Genomic DNA, 19626 nt, shown 5'->3' on the forward strand with positions numbered 1-19626 from the left:
CAGCACCCTTCCTCAAAGGTCACTTCGCGCGTGTCTTTACGTTTGTTTGTTGCAGTCTTAGACATTCCTTCGGAGTAGGTCTATCCGGGTCCGTGTGTCCCCGGGCGACGGATGGATGCGTTGATTGGCGGAAGATCCACGCTACCAGCTACCAATTAGAAAATAATTAATGATAGACTTTGTTGGACTGCGAGATGGTGCATCATATCCGCGTCATAGTTGGAAAGATGACGAGCGCTCTCTTGAGCTTTGCTGGTGACATCCTTCGTCATTAGTCACCTTCAGAGAAGTTTGTTACAGCAATGTGAAAGATCAGACGAAACAGGCCTTATTGTACCTTATTGCAATTCATAAGGCTCTAAATTTGTTGTAGAAGGTTATTTATATCGATTGAATCGTGATTCGAGTATTGCCTAACTTCAGGCGTATTAAGATAATTGTAAAGAATAATGAGGGATTATAATTATAAATATAAAATTTGTTGTAAATAATACAAAATTCCTTTAAAATACTATAAAAATATTAAACTCCCCCCTAACTTAAAGCTCGAATGCTTGTAAAAATTGCTGTACCTTTTACTCTTGTGCTAACGTACTAACGTTTTGTGTAACGTTTGTGTGTAACGCTTCGGTGTGTTACATTGTCGTATGCAGAGTGTGTAGATAATATCGGCCAGTAACTAATAACCTCCCAGGACCAGTTCCGGTTGGGGCATGCAATGTAAACCCTTTGTGCAATTTTACACCCTATGTATTGGTGTTTTTTCTGTGTTGAATATAACTGATTTGTTGTTATCCCTGAAAATAATAAAAATATTTTCCCAAGGCCTTAAGATGATCAGGCACTACTTGTCTGCTGGATGTACTAATAGAGCAGCATTTCAACCCAAAATTTCTGTTTCATTAAACATAACAAAGCCCAATTCGTAGTTTATGTTTTTCGAAAAGGCTTTTTTCACATTAAACATGTTATCACACACCCTCCTTTAAAAGCCCGAACCGGGATCGTGCCAAAAAAAAAATCCATAACCTTTGCTTTCGTTGTGTAGCTGTGTTTGCGTTCCATTTGTTGACGGTTTAATTCTTCGCCACTAAGCCTGGTAGACGTTAGGCAATTACAGCTGCACTTACTTTTCAACCTAACATCCGCTTACGGCAAACACCGATAACGATAACTTGCAAGCGAAATGTGCTGTTGAAGACCTTTACCGCTCTAGTGTTAGAGTTGAGTTTTTCTTTTTTGTTTTATATCTTTTGATTATGACCTACTTAATCTTTTACCTTCTTAATTGTCTACCAAATTTGGTGTTTCGTTTTGTATAACATTTCTTCTGTTTGTTTTCGTTTTAATGCACTTTCAACGCTGACCGGAAATGATTGATGGATGCGCACCTTCAAAAGGCACTGAATCGGTGCGATTCGATGGGATCGTTGGGCCACCGTTCGCTCCTACAGTACCTGGAAACGGATGATCTAGCTGGACTAAAATCATTCCTCGGCACCCGCCACCTACAGGTCGACGATCGAGATGAGGTAAGTGTTGTGATTCTCCACCAAACGATCATGTGTTCAATGTGGCCCTTGTTCCTCCATCGATTGTAGAACAACACAACGGTGCTGATGGTCGCTAGCGGCCGCGGTGCGTCCCATTTCGTGAAGGAACTGCTGTCCCGGGGTGCCGATGTGCAGGCACAGGATCTGGACAACTGGACGGCGCTGCACTTTGCGGCGAAGGCCGGTCACGTCGGGATCGTCGAGATACTGCTGGACAATGGGGCCGACCTGGAGCACCGGGATATGGGCGGGTGGACGGCGCTCATGTGGGGCTCGTACAAGGGCCACACCAGCGTGGTGGCGCTACTGTTACAGCGTGGTGCCGACGTGCAGGCACACGGCAACTACCATCTGAATCCGCTGCTGTGGGCATCCGGTCGGGGGCACACGGAAATCGTGCGGCTACTGGTCAACACGGGCGGTGCGAAGGTGAATGTAGGTGATAAGGTAAGTGCATCGGCAAAAGCCGTTCGAACCACACCCAGGGAAGGCGGAGAGTCGTGACTTGGGACAGAACTTGGGTTTTAGTTTTCGGTGCAGCAAACCTCAAGAGGTCTTGGTCGGACATTACTGGCCGGGTTTCCTTGACTTTATTCAACCGCAAGCTCGGATAGTCAAGTGCTGGGCAAACAGTGACCCTTCTAAGAAGGCGTTACAGTAGTTATCTGGCATCGTTAGTCATGGCTGTCGTCTGTGGTCTCACGTTTTCAGTTCTATCGTGGCTTATAGATGGTCCTTCGTCTTGACTAATATAATTTTGAAAGGGTTGATCGTAGGTTCTGGAAAATCATCAGCTAATTCCCGAAAAAGAAGGAAAAAGTTGGGAGTGTCTTCTTGTCTTCTAATCTCCTAAAGAACAGCTGACTCTTCAAGTCTTCTCACCCGTCCGTTAACGATCGATTTGATGAAAACAGATTATAATATTGTCTTTGGTCTCCTCATCAATCTCCCCCAGTACGGAACTACGCCGCTGGTATGGGCCTGCCGGAAAGGAAGCACGGAGATAGTGGACGTCCTGCTTAAGGCGGGTGCCAACGTCGACACGGCTGGCATGTACTCGTGGACCCCGCTACTCGTGGCGGTTAGTGGAGGCTTTCAGGAATGCGTGTCCCTGCTGCTCGAACGCAAACCGAACGTGAATGCGCTCGACAAGGACGGCATGACGGCGCTATCGATCGCGTGCCGCGAAGGGCTAACCGAGATAGCGTCCGCCCTAATCGCAGCTGGCGCGTACCTGAACGTACAGGATCGTGCCGGCGATACGCCGCTAATCAATGCCGTCAAGGGAGGGCATCGGAGCGTGGTGGAGATACTGATGAAGCGCCACGTGGACGTGGACATACAGGGAAAGGATAAGAAGACTGCGCTGTACACGGCCGTCGAGAAGGGTCATACGGCTATCGTGAAGCTGATACTGCAGTCCAACCCGGACTTGGAGCTATCTACCAAAGACGGTGATACGGCACTGTTGCGCGCGGTGCGCAACCGCAACCTGGAGATCGTGCAGATGTTGCTGGAGCGGAAGGCGAAGGTGGGAGCGACCGATAAGCGAGGCGATACCTGTCTGCACGTGGCGATGCGTGCCCGTTCGAAAGCGATCGTGGAAGCACTGCTGAGCAACCCGAAGTACGGGCAGCTGCTGTACCGTTCGAACAAGGAAGGTGAAACACCGTACGCCATTGATGCTACGCATCAGAAAACGATCCTGGGACAGGTTTTCGGCAACCGGAGGCTGAATGCGAACGAAGACTCGGAGGGAATGCTAGGGTACGGGCTGTACTCGTCGGCATTGGCAGACGTGCTGAGTGAACCGACGCTTACCACCCCCATTACGGTGGGGCTGTACGCAAAATGGGGCAGCGGCAAGAGCTTCCTGCTGACGACGCTGCGCGACGAGATGAAGAACTTTGCCCACTCGTGGTCGGAAAAGCCGGTCGACTCGTCGTGGCTGTTCTTTCTGATCAGTCTGCATCTGGTGCTGGTGATCGGCACTGTGGTGGGGTTGGCCACGTGGAGCTACGTGTGGGGCATCGTTACCGGTGCCATCCTGCTGGTGCTCATCTACTTTACGGACAATCTGTTCAAGTTCCTCGATCGGCGGTACGATCTCGAATGGTTGTACTCGCTTAACTATGGGCTGTCGCGCAAGCTCGGCCGCCTGCGGTTGATACTGCAGGTCGCCTTCTGCCATCCGCCCGGTCCGCAGAGTGATCAGCAACCGATGCCGGTACGGTTTCACTTTGCCGAGGCGAGCGGTGCTGCACCGAATGGTGATGCGGCGGTGGCGCTTATGCTGGCCTCACTGTTCGATGCGATAGAGTCACACTATGGGTCGCTGGCGACCGGGCTTTATCGTGCCTTTCGACCGAAACCCTGTAAGTATGCAGCACCGTGCTTAGTAAATTCAAATTCAAACCAACGCTCCCGTTTGTTCGATTCCAGTAAAAGCTTCCGGTGGCTGGAAATGGCGCAAAATGTGCTGCATGCCGGTGGTGCTAATGTTTGAACTGGGCACGCTCGGCATCCTGGCGACCGCATCCCTTTCGATCGTGTATTCCGAGTACGGGGTGGAGGGCCGGGAAGAGATAGCGGTTGCCATCTACATCCTGCTCGGCATACTGCTAGCCGGTGCTATCGCTAACCTGCACGCCTGGTCAAAGTTGATTGGTGCCTTGTTTATGTCGCAGGGCAAACACCTTAAGCGTGCCTTCAACGGCAACGAAGCGGCCCCACTGACCGCGCTCGGTGCCGAGGTAAGCCTGATGACGGATATGGTGCGCTGTCTGGATGCTTTCACCGGCCAGCAAAGCCGGCTGGTCGGGGTGGTCGATGCACTCGATTCGTGTGATACCGAGCGGACGCTTACCATTCTGAACGCTGTCCAGACGCTGCTGTCTGCACCGCAGCGTCCGTTCGTACTGCTGCTAGCGGTCGATCCGCACGTCATTGCCAAAGCGGCCGAAGCCAACAGCCGACGATTGTTTACCGAGGGTGGTATAGGCGGGCACGATTTCCTCCGCAATCTGGTGCATCTGCCGGTGTACCTGCAGAACTCGGGACTGCGGAAGGTGCAGCGGGCCCAGAACACGGCCCTGTCGGCTTACCGGCGTGCCGTGCCGGATCTGAGCCGGGATGATGATCAGCCGCATTTGGGACATTCGGCGTCGGCAAGGCGACTGTCGAACGCGTCGGAAATTATGTCATCGCAGGAGAAGCTACGTGCGATGCCGAGTTCGTCGCGTGGTGGAAGCAAGAAGCTGCGCGTGTCCGATTCGATCGCCAGCTCGATCGGTTCGAATCTACACAAGCTGGGCCAGAATCCGCCGGTAGATCTGTCGAAAATCATTCTCACCGATGATTACTTTAGCGATGTGAATCCGAGAAGCATGAGGAGACTGATGAACGTCATCTATATCACTGGTAGGTGGGACAACAGTTTGTGAAGAGTTTCATTAACTAAACAGCTATCTCTCTCGCTCTCTCGTTTGCAGTCCGGTTGCTGAAAGCGTTTCAGATAGATTTTAGCTGGTATCGGTTAAGCTCGTGGATCAATCTCACGGAACAGTGGCCCCTGCGAGCTAGCATGATCGTGCTGGAACACGACCAAGCCGGGGACAGTTTTGATGACTCGGTCTCACTGCAAGCTGTGTACGATAAGTAAGAAGTGGTATTTAATTGGAATGATTAAGCTGCTGCTAAATTCTATCGCGTTTCTTACAGAGTGCGTCCCAAGCTGACGTGTCTGCGGGAAGCGGCCGCCCTGCTCGACCTAGACCGTGACGAACGCAAGCTGGACGCGTTCCTGCAGCTACACAAATCCGATCTGCTCGTGTCCGATCTGCGAATCTTTCTACCGTTCACCATCAACCTCGATCCGTACCTTCGGAAGGTGCTTAAGGAGGACCAGCAAGCGCTGGAAGACGAAGGCATCATCATCCCCATGAAGACCGTGCTGCCACCGAGCAAACCGACCGGTTTCATGCCCCATCACCATCGGGCCCAGGGTGGCGGCGTACTGCAACCGACCCCGCAACATCCGAACAATCTCACCAACTGGCCCAACTTCTACAACCCGCAACCGCAAGCGATGGCACTGATGAGCTATTACAATCAAAACTGGGCCAACTTCTTTAACTCCAGCTCCAATGCGCTGCTGGCCGGTGATCCGATGAACAAGCAGAGCTCCTCAGCTGGCGGTGGGCCCATCATTACCGAGCATCCAGTGCACGATCAGCATTCCACATTGGCCGGCGCAGGTGGTGGTGGTGGTGGTCGAAGTAAGAGCACAAGCAGCGGCAGCAGCAGCAACAACAGCAACCACAAACCCTCCAACGGACTACCGACCTCTCCACCGATCGATATCGACCTGTCGAACGTGCAGCTGTCCAGCCTAACGGTTGAGCAGCTGATCGATCTCCTAGGGCAGGTGAACGATCTAAAACCGGCGATGGACCGTACCGCTCCGATTCTGCGCGAAAATGCCATTTCCGGCCGGGTGCTAATGTACTGCAACCTGGAGGAGCTGAAATCGGTGCTACACCTCAGCTTCGGCCACTGGGAAATGTTCAAAATGTTGGTAGCGGCACTGCGGGAATCGAGCACGGCGCAACCACCGAGCCGGAAGCTGTCGAAAACCACCTCGTTCGCGAAGGGTACGAACGAACCGGTCGAGCTGCAGGAACCGATTGCCCAATCGACGCCACCGTTCGGTTCGTCCTCGAGCAGCTTCCAACCGATACGGCAGAAGTCACAGAATCTGCTGGAAAAACAGGTAAGGATTCTGCTCGTGAACGAGCTGATGCACAAAACGCGCAAGAAAAACTGATCGCAAATTTTAATAATTATTTCATCACAATCTCTGAACCGCCCCTCAACCAATACCACGTACAAACCGACCTTACTTGCCACCACCACAACAAATCCCACACTGTGATGTAACAAAAATCTGTGTGTGTGTGTGACACACCGGCGGGTTAATGACGAATCTTGACCGTATTATCAACAATAAATTGGCATCTTACAAAACAACACAACCATCACAATCACAACCCCTTGATCAACAAAACAACCACACACATACACACATAAAATACGAACACACTTTCGCACAACGCATACTACTACTATCTGTGTGCAACCGATGCGTGTCCCCGTGTGAGCGCGTGCGTGTGTGTGTGTACAATCTCTCTCCCCAACTCTCTCTCTCTCTCTCTCACACACTCTCTATATCTCTCGTGTGCTCTCGGAAATGCAGCCAGCAAAAGTGCATGATTACGAATATCTGCAGGTAATGTCCGACTTTTCTTCGGAATTCCAGTCTGTGTCTAATATAGTTTTGTACCATCCCTTCCCCTTTTTTTTGTGAACAACACCAACAGCTGTGATATTAATGAGCTCTTCTCACCCTTACCGTATCTTACTGTTTTTTTACGTTCTGTTCTGTGTAATGTACCTTTTTGCCCCTTTCGATCGTTTTTTTTCTCCGAATGCTGTACTGCCCGTTTGTTTCGTTTGTTTCGTATCCCAAATGTTCTGTATACTACTACTCTAGTTTTCTAGTTTTGTGCGTTATGTGCTGGCTACCTTTTACCTTACTGTTGTTGGTTTTTGTTTTTTTTTTGTCTACCCTCCACGAATGTTGGTAATAACACGGTGTTTAGGCGACTAATAGAGTGATTAGAATTCAAGCCTTTCTGCTAGTGTGAGTTCCTGAACTCCTTTGGTTCATTATTATCCAAACAGTTTCTAATCTCTAGAGACCTTTAAAAATCCTTCCAAGCTGCTTAGTGTGCCATGAGATCGGCTACGATCACTCCCCACCTTTAAACAGCGCTTATAGAGCTTCTATGGCGCGACATTTTAATGGTTCCAATTTGGCGTGCTCGAAATTGCATTCTATATCACTCAACCTATAGTAGCCTGTGTAAACAATTGTTCTACTTAACTGTGACCGTGTATATAATTTACTATTTACAGTACATGTGTTTGTGTGTATGTATCTGGGATGATGTGGCACTTTGCATTGTAGAATAGAATTTGAGAATGGTGTTTTTTTCCTGTCCTCTTCTTCTGTATGGTTGCGCACTCATAATTCTGTACCTGTGTCTTGCGTTCTTCTATTAATACGACAATGTTGGTCAAGTGCTACCCATACCAGGATGTTTCAATCCAAATTAACACACTTCAAGTTAGGTGTCGTCAATATGATGGAATTGTTCTTTGTCGCCTTACATACATTTCACACTCTACGAGAAATGGGAAAAATGCTCCAAACGGAGGTTTGTATCGAAAATTCGATCGGTATAATCAATTGGCTGATTGAAAAAAAAGGAAACCCCCTGACATTTACGTGTTACAAGTGACCCCTTATTAGTGATTACGTGCTATAAGTGTTATAAGTGGTCTTCTCTTACAAATAAAAACTAAACTGTAAGCCCTAATGACTTCAATATTTAGGGCAATATACAATACAAAGTCAGCCTGCTAAAGCTGAATTTATTGTTGATAAAATGGAATTTTCCCCAGTCCGATCAATGGACCGGGAAGTGTTCAGTATGAAACATTTAGGACTGCAAATCATTATGGAGATAGACATTACTCTCCGGAGCACTGACCTGACAGAACGCCTTCTATATTAGTCGTTTATACTGAATCTTTTTAGATATTTAAGAATTCTTTTGCTTCGTTAGAGGGTCTTGTTGACTCCACTGTAAGCAGGGTATCATGTGCTAGCCAGGAATATATCCTGTTTCTTTTAAATAACAGATAACTTTTCATGCTTCTATCATGGTACGGGGTTTGGGTAAGGCTGACTACTTTACTAGGGCAAAATTAAGTCACAGAAAGCCAGAAATGGCAGGCCGAAACCTCTCGAGGTTTTAGTGCCAAGGAAGAAGAAGAAGATGCTTCTATCATCCTTAATATACCCATAAGGATATGGTTAATTTATAAAGCGGTGGCGACACGCTAGCTACAAATCCAACCATCCATGGCAACCACCGATTTTCTTCACCGAACCCGCATAGAGTGGGTTACGCAGCTGGGATGCTAGGGCAAAGGAAAGCATGAGCTGTACTCGGCGCTAAAGATAACTGAACATATCCATAAGGATGCTCGGAGCTGATTTATTTTTGATCCTCGTTCTTTTTGGTCAATAATGCTTATCCAGCTAGAGATATCCGACCCTTATATTTAACCTCTTGTTGAATAACGAACTTCTTTGAAGGGGCGTCATTAACGATTACTAGTGAGCCATATAGGATAACTGACTGATTTTGCGACAAATGGATTGGAAAACAGGAATATGCTAATTAGTGGTTCTGACCAGACTGTGCAACATGCCATACTACGACCCTTCCAGCAATAAATTTATTGTTTGTCATGGTCGGTTGAGCGCCATTGGGTTGACATTGATTTCGACTGCTTTAACGCTACTAGAGATCCATGTACGCAAAGAAAGTACAGAAAGTTGGTTCTAATGAATGTGAATCACGTAAATCACATAAAAAAAGGATTTAAAAATGCCACAACATAATGCCAAATTTTGTGGGCTTCTGGATGCGATCAACTTTTAGAGAGTGATTTCGATAGAACTCTCAAATCTGTTCGACTGTTCCAAAGGTTCATCGCTTTCCCACATTGAAGTCTTCTGTTACGTATCGTACCGGAACGCTATATGCCTAGGTATTAGTTCTAAACAATGTTTACTGTTTACTGTTTACTGGCAGTGTATCTATTCCAAAAAAGAAAACCTGGACACCTCTTACTATTAACCAATATTACTTTAATGGATAACAGATGTTTGTCACACACACCTCTATCACGTTCCGTTCTGTTGTATCGTCACATGTTGTGTTCTGTCATCATTTTGGGCGTTCTGTTCTTCCCATTGTCTTCCATAGTCTGCGTGTTAGTAGTCGCTCTCTCTCTCTCTCTTTCTTTCCTTTTTAAACTCTACTCTGTAAGATGTCCCTGTTCTATACGGGAAAAGGGGATGCTTTTAATAGAAAGAACCAATTACTTATTTACCTCTTTTTTTCTTGTGCTTTTCCTTTTTCCCTTCCCCCCTTTCCCCGATTGCTCTTCCACCACCGTTTTCCGGCAGGTGACGCTCGAGGAGCAGATGATCTGCGGCGCGCTGCAAACGCTGAACGAGGACGCGTTCGAGGATGTGGTCAGCAGCAGCGAACGGCCGAGCCCAACCGGTGAGATGTTTAGCCAGTACCTGGCACCAATACGGGAAAGCTCGGAAATCGGTTCACCGCCTCGCCTCACTTACAACCTTACTAACCCAAACCTGACCGATCTGGCCACCAGCAACGGTACGCTGAACGGGGACGACGGTGGTGGTGCCCAGCATCTTGGCCCGACGCCACGGTCCGGCCGGCACAGTCGCTCCCACAGCTTGCATGACGATGCATCGCTGACCAGCATTGTGGTCATCCCTCCCTTCCTTAACACGTCCCCCAGCACCACCGGCAACATCAACGACACTAAGCTCTAATGATTCTTTTTTTTTTTTTTGCTGTTGTTGTGTACGGTGAATCGATTCCGGACCCCGAAGCATTGCTGTTGTTGTTGTTGTGTGGTTGTTGTTGCTATTGTTGATGGTGATGCTATAGGGTGTTGTTTTTCTTCTGCCGTTTGGGTGTTGTTTGATGTGCTTTCCAAAAGAAAAGAAAAAGAACTTACATTCCCATTGTACAACAACCCGTCCCTGTGTAACATGTCTGCAATCGGGATATGGTGCTAACGGGGCACTAAGCTTAATTAAAAAAAAAACCATTGGTACAAAAAACACTCCCACACTCACACTAAAAAGCATTAGCAGTAAAATAGGAAAACACTCACAATTGGAAGCGTGAAAAATTGCTAACCAAAAACAAAAAGCAACTATGTTTCTCCCCCCACTGCACATCTCTCAACAACTTACGCAAAAAACACTATTCCATACAACACCCGGCAGGGAATCGCGCTTAAAACGGTTAGGAAAACGAGAAAGCGAACAAAATGTAGGAAACAGAATAGGATAGTTTTGCTTTTGTCTTAAGTAAAGTGGGCTTCTTGTACGGACAGCGCCACCAACCGAGTTCTTCTACCAAAGTGATACTATCGATTAGTGAGCGAGCGGGCCCGTCTGCGTTAGGGAACCAGGAGTACAGGATGAAGTATAATGGCTAGGTAACAGGGAAAGCAAGTGCATCTGCAAAAGTAACCAAATTAGTAAATTCTTTCAACCAATCTTCCCACCCACAACCACATTCCCGCGTTATTGGTGGTGCTTTCTAAACCAGTTCTTCCCCGGAACACCGTGTACACATCAGTACACAGGATGCGGACGGCCAACACTACCACACCCATCCCCAATTTAGTGCGATAAGATAGAGAAATTGCTTAACTATATTTAGACCAAATGTATGTTTATATTCAACCTCCCCCCGCGTTGCAAAGGAGCATTTAAATATAGTTGCACCGTACTGTGTGCGTACGTGTATAAAAGCAGGGATGCGTGAACAAATTGCGAACAAAGTAAGCGGCGTTTTGTTTTGTTTTCCTATACGATCCAAGTGTGCCAATTGCAGTGAGAAATTGTTTGATTTTAGTTGCCCCGGCAACTTTCGGCTTCCTTCCGGTTCATTTTCGGCTCGCGTGTGTTGTTTACTGACTGCTCCCATCTAATTGCACCGGTTTTCCTTTTTTGCCCATGCTCTCTATATACTGTACAAACCAACTGTCCTTGCTTGTGTTTGTGCGTGTGCGTGTGTGAGTGCATATTATCCTTTCCCGGGGAGGGTGGCTTTCACGGGGGTTTCTGCTTCTTCCAATCTGGCCTTCACTGTGTTGCTTTTTTTTTTACTGGCTTTTTCCCCCGTTCGTTCTGCTGCGTCCCGGTTTTCATTCACAGTATCCGTCCGAAGTTCACCGATTCCGGTACCGAAGCAAACGGCCTCCATACTGAAACCGACCGGCAGCATACGGAAAGGTGACGCGAAACGGGTCACCATGTGCGATGCCGACGGTAACGTGACGCCCACGTTTATAGAGGTGCTGAACGAAAAGCTTAACAGCCAGAAGGCGAGCAAACTGACCGGTAAGTGATTGGGCAGGGCAGCGTAACACACACACACCACACTCGCACACATGGTCAGGTCGACCAGTGGTTGGGATTGTTTCACCATATTTGCTTCGTTTTCTTTTTCTCTTCCTATCTTGTGAACCTTGTGCGTGCTGCCTGTAATACACACACGCGCGCGCGCTCACCTGTGTTCTCTATCTACTACACACCCACTACTCACCCTACGGAGCAGGTTGAGGTAATCTGGAGGGATTTCTATCTAGCTTAAGTACGGTGGGGAGAAGCGGGCGCACTAATTCGACTTACCTTTTTGTTCGAACCGTTTTCACAGTTAAAAGACAGTACAGTTTCATAGAGCCGGACGGTAAAAAGTGAACATCACATGGCACCGGGTGGTGTTGGTGGGGATTGTAAGTGTTGTGTCGGTGTGGTACACACGGTGACGGAATTGAAGGAAAACCCTCAGAAAACCTCCACTCCACTTTTTCTTTTAGTGTCAAGCTCAGGCCATAGTTTCTAGTCGCTGACTTAGTTTTAACATTTTCAATAAAAATATATTGCAATTCGATGATTAAGTTTATAAGGAGTAAAAATAACAAATTTTAAGGGGTTGGAGAACACGTGGCAAAATTGTAACCTCAGCGAGCATAATTTCTGGTGAAGGAATCTTCTCGGATCAAACTAAACTGAGACACTTTGAACTTTGTAAGGTCCTTTGGGTTTAAATCATGTTGTTCCTCGATATTTTCCCGTCGAAGTTCAATGGGCTTCAAGTAAACTGCCTTTGGAATCTGCTGAGAATATACTCAAACAACAAGTACTCTTGCTAAATTAATACCCTTTGGATTGGATGGATTAGAAGACGAGACTTCTTGGCAGTTCTCGAACCTTTTGATGTTCCGTCATTCGTACTTTCTTTTACAGAATGAAGAATACTTTTTAATATAAATAACTATAATGTGTTGAGAAATCTTCGACGATTTCCTTTACGAAATAATGACCCTCCCAAACTAGCTGGAATTTAATAGACTAGGTCTATTAGAATTTTCCTTTGGCATTCGACTGAGACATGGCCATGGCTCCTTTGAACAACAAGTGGCCCTTTAAAAAATAGACCTAAAATACGAAACCTCGTAACATTAGGATATGGATACATGTTTTTGTCCAAAACGAAGGGTAACTTGGTATGACTTACCCAGGCGATTTCTCATCTCCTACATGGTAGCTGACCAATTCTGAAACATCTAAGCCCGTGTAACTAATAGTTTATAATATTTAAAATAGGGTTATGTTATAAATTACTCATTCATTTAGTGTGTAATAGACCTAACTTTATCGATTTTTGAAAAACAACACTGATTCCTCATACCAATGGAGGCGCCTAGTACCTGTTAAACGCCATGCTTTGGAATGAAAACGGAGAATTCAAATTTGTATTCCAACGCTCGGCTGCACACAGTTTTGAAAGAAAAGTTTCCAATTATGCCTTTAATTACTTTCCATCAGGTATTTCATTTCACCTTCTTTCGGATCGGTTTCGGTTTGGGGATTATTGAGAGTCGTTGCGAGAGGATGGTAGAAATCGTTTAAAATAAGGTTTAGTGAATCAAAGTAATTTTCTCTATTTTTCAATGTTATTTGATTCATTTTTTAACAAGACGTTTAAATACATTTCTTTTCTGTTCATAGAATTTACAGCAAATCGCTGCTAGTTTGTCGTTATTTTGTATCTCAAGCTTATCATTTGCCTAAACCGCACTCAGCGCACACTAAACGTTTACGTCGTTTTCTTTCCCACCGACAAAAACCCGGACGTGTTGGAGAAATACTTTGCACCCGATTCGCCGGTCGGTTTCTCCGCCGCCTGCGGATTTACAATCTCCAGCCCTTGCAGCGGTGTAAAGGCAACGCTCGAAGCCGTGCCGGAAATGTGCTTCTTTACCGTCGTGCTGCCACCCCACACCTGTTGCTGCTTCTGCAGATTCTTCTGCAACGTTTTGCTGATGCGTACCTTCGTCTTTTCGTCGATCTGTGGCAAACGAATGCGGCCCGTGCCCGTCTTACCGATCGTACCGCGCGTGTAACCGAGATCCTCCTGGTATGCATCCTCCTCAATCTGGGCAAAAGAAAAGAAACGGACAATATTATTATTTTTGGTACGAAATACATAAAAACGGACGCGAGACACTTACATCACCAAAGTTCATCCGGTTCGCCTGCTTGCGGAACTCGGTGATGGCGTAGCGTTCCTTCATCTTGCGCACCCGCTTACCGCCTCGCTTCTTTTTGCCACCCTCGATGGGTTTCGGCAGTGGTTTGATAAACTTTACCGGCGGTGGTTCCTGCAGCTTGTCGAGCTTTTTCTCGATGTCCTCCCGGAACCGCTGCCCGATCTCGCCCAGATGGCTTTCGTGCGATGCATCGACACGCGCCGCCAGCGTGCACTTGGCGGCTACGAGACGTGCCGCTTTGCGTCGTAAATCGGGCGGTGTGTCTTGGACGATGTCACAGTAGTACACGTAACCGGTGTGGGGCAGCATTGCCACTTTGGAAAATCTAAAAAAAAAATGTTATTGAGTACATAGAATTCTTAAGCTGTTAAATGTATGAGCATACCCCGAAAGTGTCTTTTTCTGTGCACCCAGCACCTGCACGTTGCAGGCAGGCATTTTTGAAAGCTTTGTCAACCCGCCTGCCAATCCGACTAGCTTCGCCGCCGTCGAGGCGCCCACTATCATCGACATGTTGGGTGCGATAAAGGTCATGCGGCTTTCGACGTACTCGAAGATTTTGCTCTTGAAATCGTTCAACTCAACTGCCATATCACAAGCCTCGTTAATCTGTTCCAGCTCATGCTTCTCCAGCTTTACCCTAGAAGAAATGTTTGAAAGAAAAGAAAAGGTTAGTTTACACGAGCCAGTAAAAAGAGAGGCAAGGAAGAACGGTGTACGGTACCCTTGCGTGGTGGAAGCCGTCACGGAAACGATCATAATCGTAGCTTGAGTTATGATTTCTTGCAACCGCTCGTTGTTCTTAGCCTGATCGAGATCGTTCCCAAGCTCGCGAACGCTGCGTATGTAGTCCATCTCCGCCATGATGAGTGAGTCCAGCTCCGGGAAACGTTTTTGGTACTTGTCCTTGACGAATTTGTGTATCGTCGCTGTAAAAATGTTAACGTTAGAAGATGCCTCATATCTGCATATCACACACCATGGTACTTACAGATCTCATTATCAATATCGACCGCAATATTATTTGCCTCCACGATCAGTTGGTACTCCGGGTCCGACTCGACGTTGCCCACCATCTCCATCGTTGTGCGTGGATTTTTGGCATACGTCTCTATCTGGGACAGCACATTCGACAACCTGTCCGAGTCGCGAAGTTTACAAATTTCCCGTATCGATGCAACGGCCAGATTTATTTCCATCGGTTCATCCTTTAGATCGTAGATTACGGCGTCGTCCTCTTCACCGCCGGAATCGGCATCCTCTTCATCCGGAACCGCCGCTTTCGGTTCCTCCTTGATCGTGTCCAGTTCCTCCATCTCCTCATCGTTGTCATCTTCCAGATCGGCCAGCAGCTCGTCGGCTAGAGACATTTTGCACTATTCGGATGGAATTTACCACTTTATTTAGTAAGAAAACTAAAGCTTTTGCGTTGCTGTACGATGCGCTGTTCCCTCGCTTGCAACCGGTTTGTTTTGGTAACAAATATTTTGACGTTTCATCGTTTGACAGTTGAACGGCGTGCCATAAACGTCATTTTATAGCATCTCGCAAGCGTTTCTCACCGCTGTGTTTTGTAAACAAAACGTTACCGCATGCTGCACGCGTGTGGTTTCGCAATTCCAGCGTAAAAATGAGAAGCATACTGAAAAGTGTAATTAAAATAGGTGTTTCTGCACGTTTCGAGCTTTTATTGCGACGCCACCTGTGTACGAAGGTGTCCATTGCCGATCCACAGCACAGCAGTGCCTTGCAACGGTACGAGGATGATCTGCAGGATGAGTTCCACCAAGTGCTGCGCGAAGAACAGCAACGGTCCGTGCTCGATCCGGTACCGGATCCGATGGCACTGGAAGCTTTCCCCAACACAAAACCCGCCTTTAACTTTGCGGCCTACGTAAACAAATCACACACCCTGCAGCAGCTCGTATCGCTTGGCGTGGAGCTGCACCGGCTGGAAAAGCGCAAAGGTATCCCACAGTATGTGCTTGGGCTAGATTTTGAGCGAGACATGAAGGCACACATACGGTTCCTGGCGGACGTTGGTGTACCGGCGGAACTGTTGGGCGAGTTTCTCACTAAAAACCCGTTGATTTTCAAAGAAGATTTGGGGGATCTTGAAACGCGAACGAATTATCTGGAATCGAAACGATTCCAACGGGAAGAAATTGCACGGATCGTGACGAACAACCCGTTCTGGCTTATGCTCAACACCAAGCGGATCGATCGACGGTTAGGATACTTTCAGAAAACGTTTCAGCTGGCGGGCAATGAGGTGCGAACGCTAGCCACCAAACAGCCAAGATTGATCACGTACAACCTGGAGCATGTACGTAAAAACACGTTCACCGTGCAGGAAGAGATGGGATTCGAGAAGGAGGAAGTAAAGCAGCTTTTGTTGAGCAAGCCGCGCATTTGGATGATAAGTATGTTGTTTTTTTTTCTTTTTTTTCGATTACTAAATCCCTTAAGCAGCTAATAATCTGTTGGATTTTTTGTGTCGCAGAAACGGAAGCGCTACAGTACCGATTCGAATACCTTCACCGTCGCATGAAGCTATCGCATGCGGAAATTCTGCAAACACCCGACCTGCTGCTCACACGCGACGTTCGGATCAAGCAAAGACACGGGTTTTTGAAATTTCTCGGCAAAGTGCAGTACGATCCCAAGAAAGAGCTGTATATTCCGCTAAAATCACTGGCCGTGGGTACCGACGAGGAGTTCGTTACAGAAGTGGCTAAATCGAACATGGAATGTTACAATCGCTTCCTGAAAACAATCTGAAACACGCTGCTGGACGCAATGGAAAGTTTAATTTTTGAAACAAAACCAAACGAAGTGAAAATATATAGATATATGGTGCCGTAATAGGGAAAAGCACAGTGTAAAATGGACTGGAGGGACTCGACTCATTCGTAGAGAGAGAGAGATTCGTATTGAGAAGCAGCATTGGTAAGATACATGCGCATGTATCAACCACCACCTGTGGCAATAACATTAGCTCGCCTTGCCGAGTTCAATCTTGCGTTTGATAACGTGTATCGAGGTAAAGAGCAGCGAGTCAATAATGCCGGCCACCGTGAAGATACCACCTATTATTGCACATACGTTGGTAGCAAAGTGACCGAGTGAGCTGGAAAGAAAAGAAGCAGGGAGAAAGAAACATGAATGCTCTGTTTAAAGGCACCGAGGAATGGACTAAACGCTTACTTGCGTTTCTCGGTAAATTTCACCATCAGAGGCGAGAGCTCGTAGTTGACGAAAATGCCAGGCATGCCCGTTTCACCGCTCATAGCCGTCACACTCTTCTGGTGCTTGGTGACGGAAAATTGGTTGGTGTAGAGCGTTGGTCCTTTCAGCGGGACAAACATCGTTGGAACTATTTTTATGTAGTACTGGAACATCATTGCACCTGAAAATTCGAGGGAACGAAAAGCCAAGAGGTAACATTTGTCGGAAGAGCAGGAACAGAATAAAGAGGAGACATCGTCTAAAAATTGTGTGGGACAAAAAGGATTCAAATTCAATGAAGAGCCGGAAGAGTCTAGCAATTGTGTCCCTAAATACAAAACCTGGAGGAAAAGCACACGAGTTAGGATTTTTGCAATTTAATTTTAAAAGAAAAAAACAATTTAAAACACACAGCGCTACACCGTGCGTCCAGAACAATCGTCTCACTCAAATCACTCACGTTGCTATAAAAATACAAGTGAGAGTAAAACTCGCTACTCTCACTTCTCACCGGCAACTCACCGTGAATTGCAGCTGTCAACGTCGTGCTGCCTGTCAAAGTAGCACCGAAATTTCTATTACGTGATATTTGTGCATTGTTGCGACTAAACAATATTGCACCACGAGTTTTGTCGACCAAAAACGCCGGAATTCCTATTGAGACCAAGAGTAATTTGTGTGTCGAAGCTTGTTCCAGTCGATCCCCCACAAAAAAAAAACAACCATGCCTGCAGTCCCGGGAGGTGTATACAATCAGAACCAGCAGCCGAGCTGTTTTGACCGGATGAAGATGGGTTTCACGATTGGATTCTGCGTGGGAATGGCAAGCGGTGCACTGTTCGGTGGCTTTTCCGCACTGAGGTAATGCGTGGTGTCGGAAATGTAATTCCACACACATTCCATTTCATGCTAATCAGATGAATGGGTCCCTTTTCCAGATACGGATTGCGCGGTCGGGAGCTTATCAACAACGTGGGCAAAGTGATGGTACAGGGAGGTGGTACATTCGGCACCTTCATGGCAATTGGAACAGGCATTCGATGCTAAACTCCCGGATGTGATGGGAGTTGATGGAGCATTAAAACTTTTACGTTTAAGCATTGTTACGAATAAATTAGCGCTACCCTACAACTAAACCTCGGCAAAGAGACAATGGTCGCTTACCTTCCGTCGCTTCCACCATCAGTCCGTCCAGTGGACGGGTCGTTCCGAACTCGAACTGTTCCCCGAACGAAAGCGTGTTGATCCGGTGCGTTGTGTTGAACCGGGACGACGAGTACGGTTGCACGTCGTGCACGTGAATGTGGTTGATGGAAAAGCTTTTGCCCGGTGCAATGTGGAACCGTCCCTCGACCCGGTTCACCTCCATCGTACCGTAGATGTGGCAACCCTCGCTGAACGCCTTCCCTTCGATGCTACCATCGTTGCTGTTTTTGCACTGCTCAAAGTCTTCCACGTTCGGGTTCCACTTTCGCTCACGGTACGCGTCGATAACTTCCTGGCATGTGTTGCAGCACCTAGGAAGAGATTCATTTTTATAAGCAAATTACGATAAGCCGCGAAGGAAACCCAACACGTACTGGGAAGCATTCGTCGCAGCACCGTAACAACTTCCACAAGCGGGTTTGAGTGTGGTCGTCACCGACGGTGTTTCCGTGCTAGCAATACGTTTCGTCGACGCTTGAATGTCCTCTTTCTTCGGTTCTTCGATCTGAATCCCCTGCAGATCGACCCTCCGTTTGTAGATGTTGTGCTCGATGTGCAAATGTTGCTCCCCGGTTGAATCTTGCGCATCCAGCGATACATCTGTGGCGTGAGGAAGGCGTTTAGTTAAAATGTGAAAAAATTGGAGGAAACCCGCACTTACAATCGCACGATATTCTCGGGATGGTAAAATCTAGATTGATTTTAAGCTTGTGGCCCCGTGTCGTATCCACGAACAGCTCTTCCGAAATGTTGGGCGAAAGGTAGGCGTTGATTTCGCCTATCACTAGGGTAACTATTACGATCGTGCTGATCAGCGTGACTGTAAATGGAAGATAAACCCGTTGTATTATTTGCCACCATTAAATTGGCCACTTTTACGATCACTGATGCTTACGTGCCGCTCCACTGACTGTGCGTATGCTAAATTCATTGTCTATCTTAGGATAAGCATCTAATCTTCGCAAGGAATCCAGAAACCGCATAGTTTGCTACTGAGGGTGTCCTTTTTCTTTGGGGTAGTCTACAATCTTACTCCAAAACGAAATACAACTGTGCAAACATGCAGGATTTTCAAGCAGCCCGTACAGATATCGTTCCAACAAAACACGTAGCCAGCGCAAAAAAATAGTTGTTTGTTATCATTCGGGATGTTTGACAGCATTCAGACAGCGAAATTGCCGGTTTTTGCATTCCGTGCATCCCCAAATACAGAACGCTGGACTGGTTTTTATATTAAATAAAGCTGTATTTTGTTTGAAATCGGTCTTAATACTATTATTATCAATTTAAAACCCATAAAAGCTATGCTATTCTCCCAACAAATCCTATTTCG

At 47.0% G+C, this 19626-nt stretch overlaps 5 protein-coding genes across 15 annotated transcripts in view; 3 read left to right on the forward strand and 2 right to left on the reverse strand.

The window, feature by feature from the left end:
- LOC118504022 (kinase D-interacting substrate of 220 kDa) overlaps positions 1 to 13052 on the forward strand; it is a 33633-nt gene extending 20581 nt beyond the window's left edge. For 5 of the 11 annotated variants that reach the window (XM_036037995.1, XM_036037999.1, XM_036037996.1 and 2 more), the window contains 8 exons: positions 1401 to 1532; positions 1602 to 2000; positions 2509 to 3928; positions 3996 to 4973; positions 5045 to 5210; positions 5274 to 6324; positions 6808 to 6840; positions 9658 to 11085. In XM_036037995.1, coding sequence (XP_035893888.1) covers positions 1401 to 1532; positions 1602 to 2000; positions 2509 to 3928; positions 3996 to 4973; positions 5045 to 5210; positions 5274 to 6324; positions 6808 to 6840; positions 9658 to 10056 — 4578 coding nt within the window. In that variant the 3' untranslated portion in view covers positions 10057 to 11085. Of the gene's footprint in view, positions 1 to 1400; positions 1533 to 1601; positions 2001 to 2508; positions 3929 to 3995; positions 4974 to 5044; positions 5211 to 5273; positions 6325 to 6807; positions 6841 to 9657; positions 11086 to 11457; positions 11644 to 11860 lie in introns of those variants that run through there. The other 6 variants (XM_036038000.1, XM_036037991.1, XM_036037992.1 and 3 more) reach the window with 5 other exon arrangements.
- Positions 13053 to 13223: 171 nt separating this feature from the next.
- LOC118504025 (U4/U6 small nuclear ribonucleoprotein Prp31) lies at positions 13224 to 15343 on the reverse strand. The gene is made up of 5 exons (XM_036038005.1): positions 14851 to 15343; positions 14584 to 14788; positions 14245 to 14499; positions 13821 to 14184; positions 13224 to 13744 (listed from the first exon to the last, which is right to left on the reverse strand). Exons 1-5 carry the CDS (start codon positions 15227 to 15229, stop codon positions 13406 to 13408), a joined length of 1542 nt encoding a protein of 513 aa, XP_035893898.1. The 5' UTR covers positions 15230 to 15343; the 3' UTR covers positions 13224 to 13405.
- A 73-nt stretch (positions 15344 to 15416) lies between these two features.
- On the forward strand, positions 15417 to 16748 carry LOC118504028 (transcription termination factor 3, mitochondrial). The gene is made up of 2 exons (XM_036038008.1): positions 15417 to 16282; positions 16363 to 16748. The coding sequence occupies exons 1-2, from the start codon at positions 15490 to 15492 to the stop codon at positions 16638 to 16640; spliced, it is 1071 nt and encodes a 356-aa protein (XP_035893901.1). The 5' UTR covers positions 15417 to 15489; the 3' UTR covers positions 16641 to 16748.
- LOC118504027 (endoplasmic reticulum-Golgi intermediate compartment protein 3) lies at positions 16488 to 19465 on the reverse strand. Its single transcript, XM_036038007.1, has 6 exons — positions 19189 to 19465; positions 18955 to 19113; positions 18668 to 18893; positions 18252 to 18604; positions 17067 to 17268; positions 16488 to 16989 (listed from the first exon to the last, which is right to left on the reverse strand). Exons 1-6 carry the CDS (start codon positions 19274 to 19276, stop codon positions 16854 to 16856), a joined length of 1164 nt encoding a protein of 387 aa, XP_035893900.1. The 5' UTR covers positions 19277 to 19465; the 3' UTR covers positions 16488 to 16853.
- On the forward strand, positions 17595 to 18226 carry LOC118504033 (reactive oxygen species modulator 1). The gene is made up of 2 exons (XM_036038017.1): positions 17595 to 17948; positions 18026 to 18226. Exons 1-2 carry the CDS (start codon positions 17812 to 17814, stop codon positions 18132 to 18134), a joined length of 246 nt encoding a protein of 81 aa, XP_035893910.1. The 5' UTR covers positions 17595 to 17811; the 3' UTR covers positions 18135 to 18226.
- Positions 19466 to 19626: the final 161 nt, after the last annotated feature.

Source organism: Anopheles stephensi, chromosome 2, assembly GCF_013141755.1.
Source record: "Anopheles stephensi strain Indian chromosome 2, UCI_ANSTEP_V1.0, whole genome shotgun sequence".
NCBI lineage: Eukaryota > Metazoa > Arthropoda > Insecta > Diptera > Culicidae > Anopheles > Anopheles stephensi.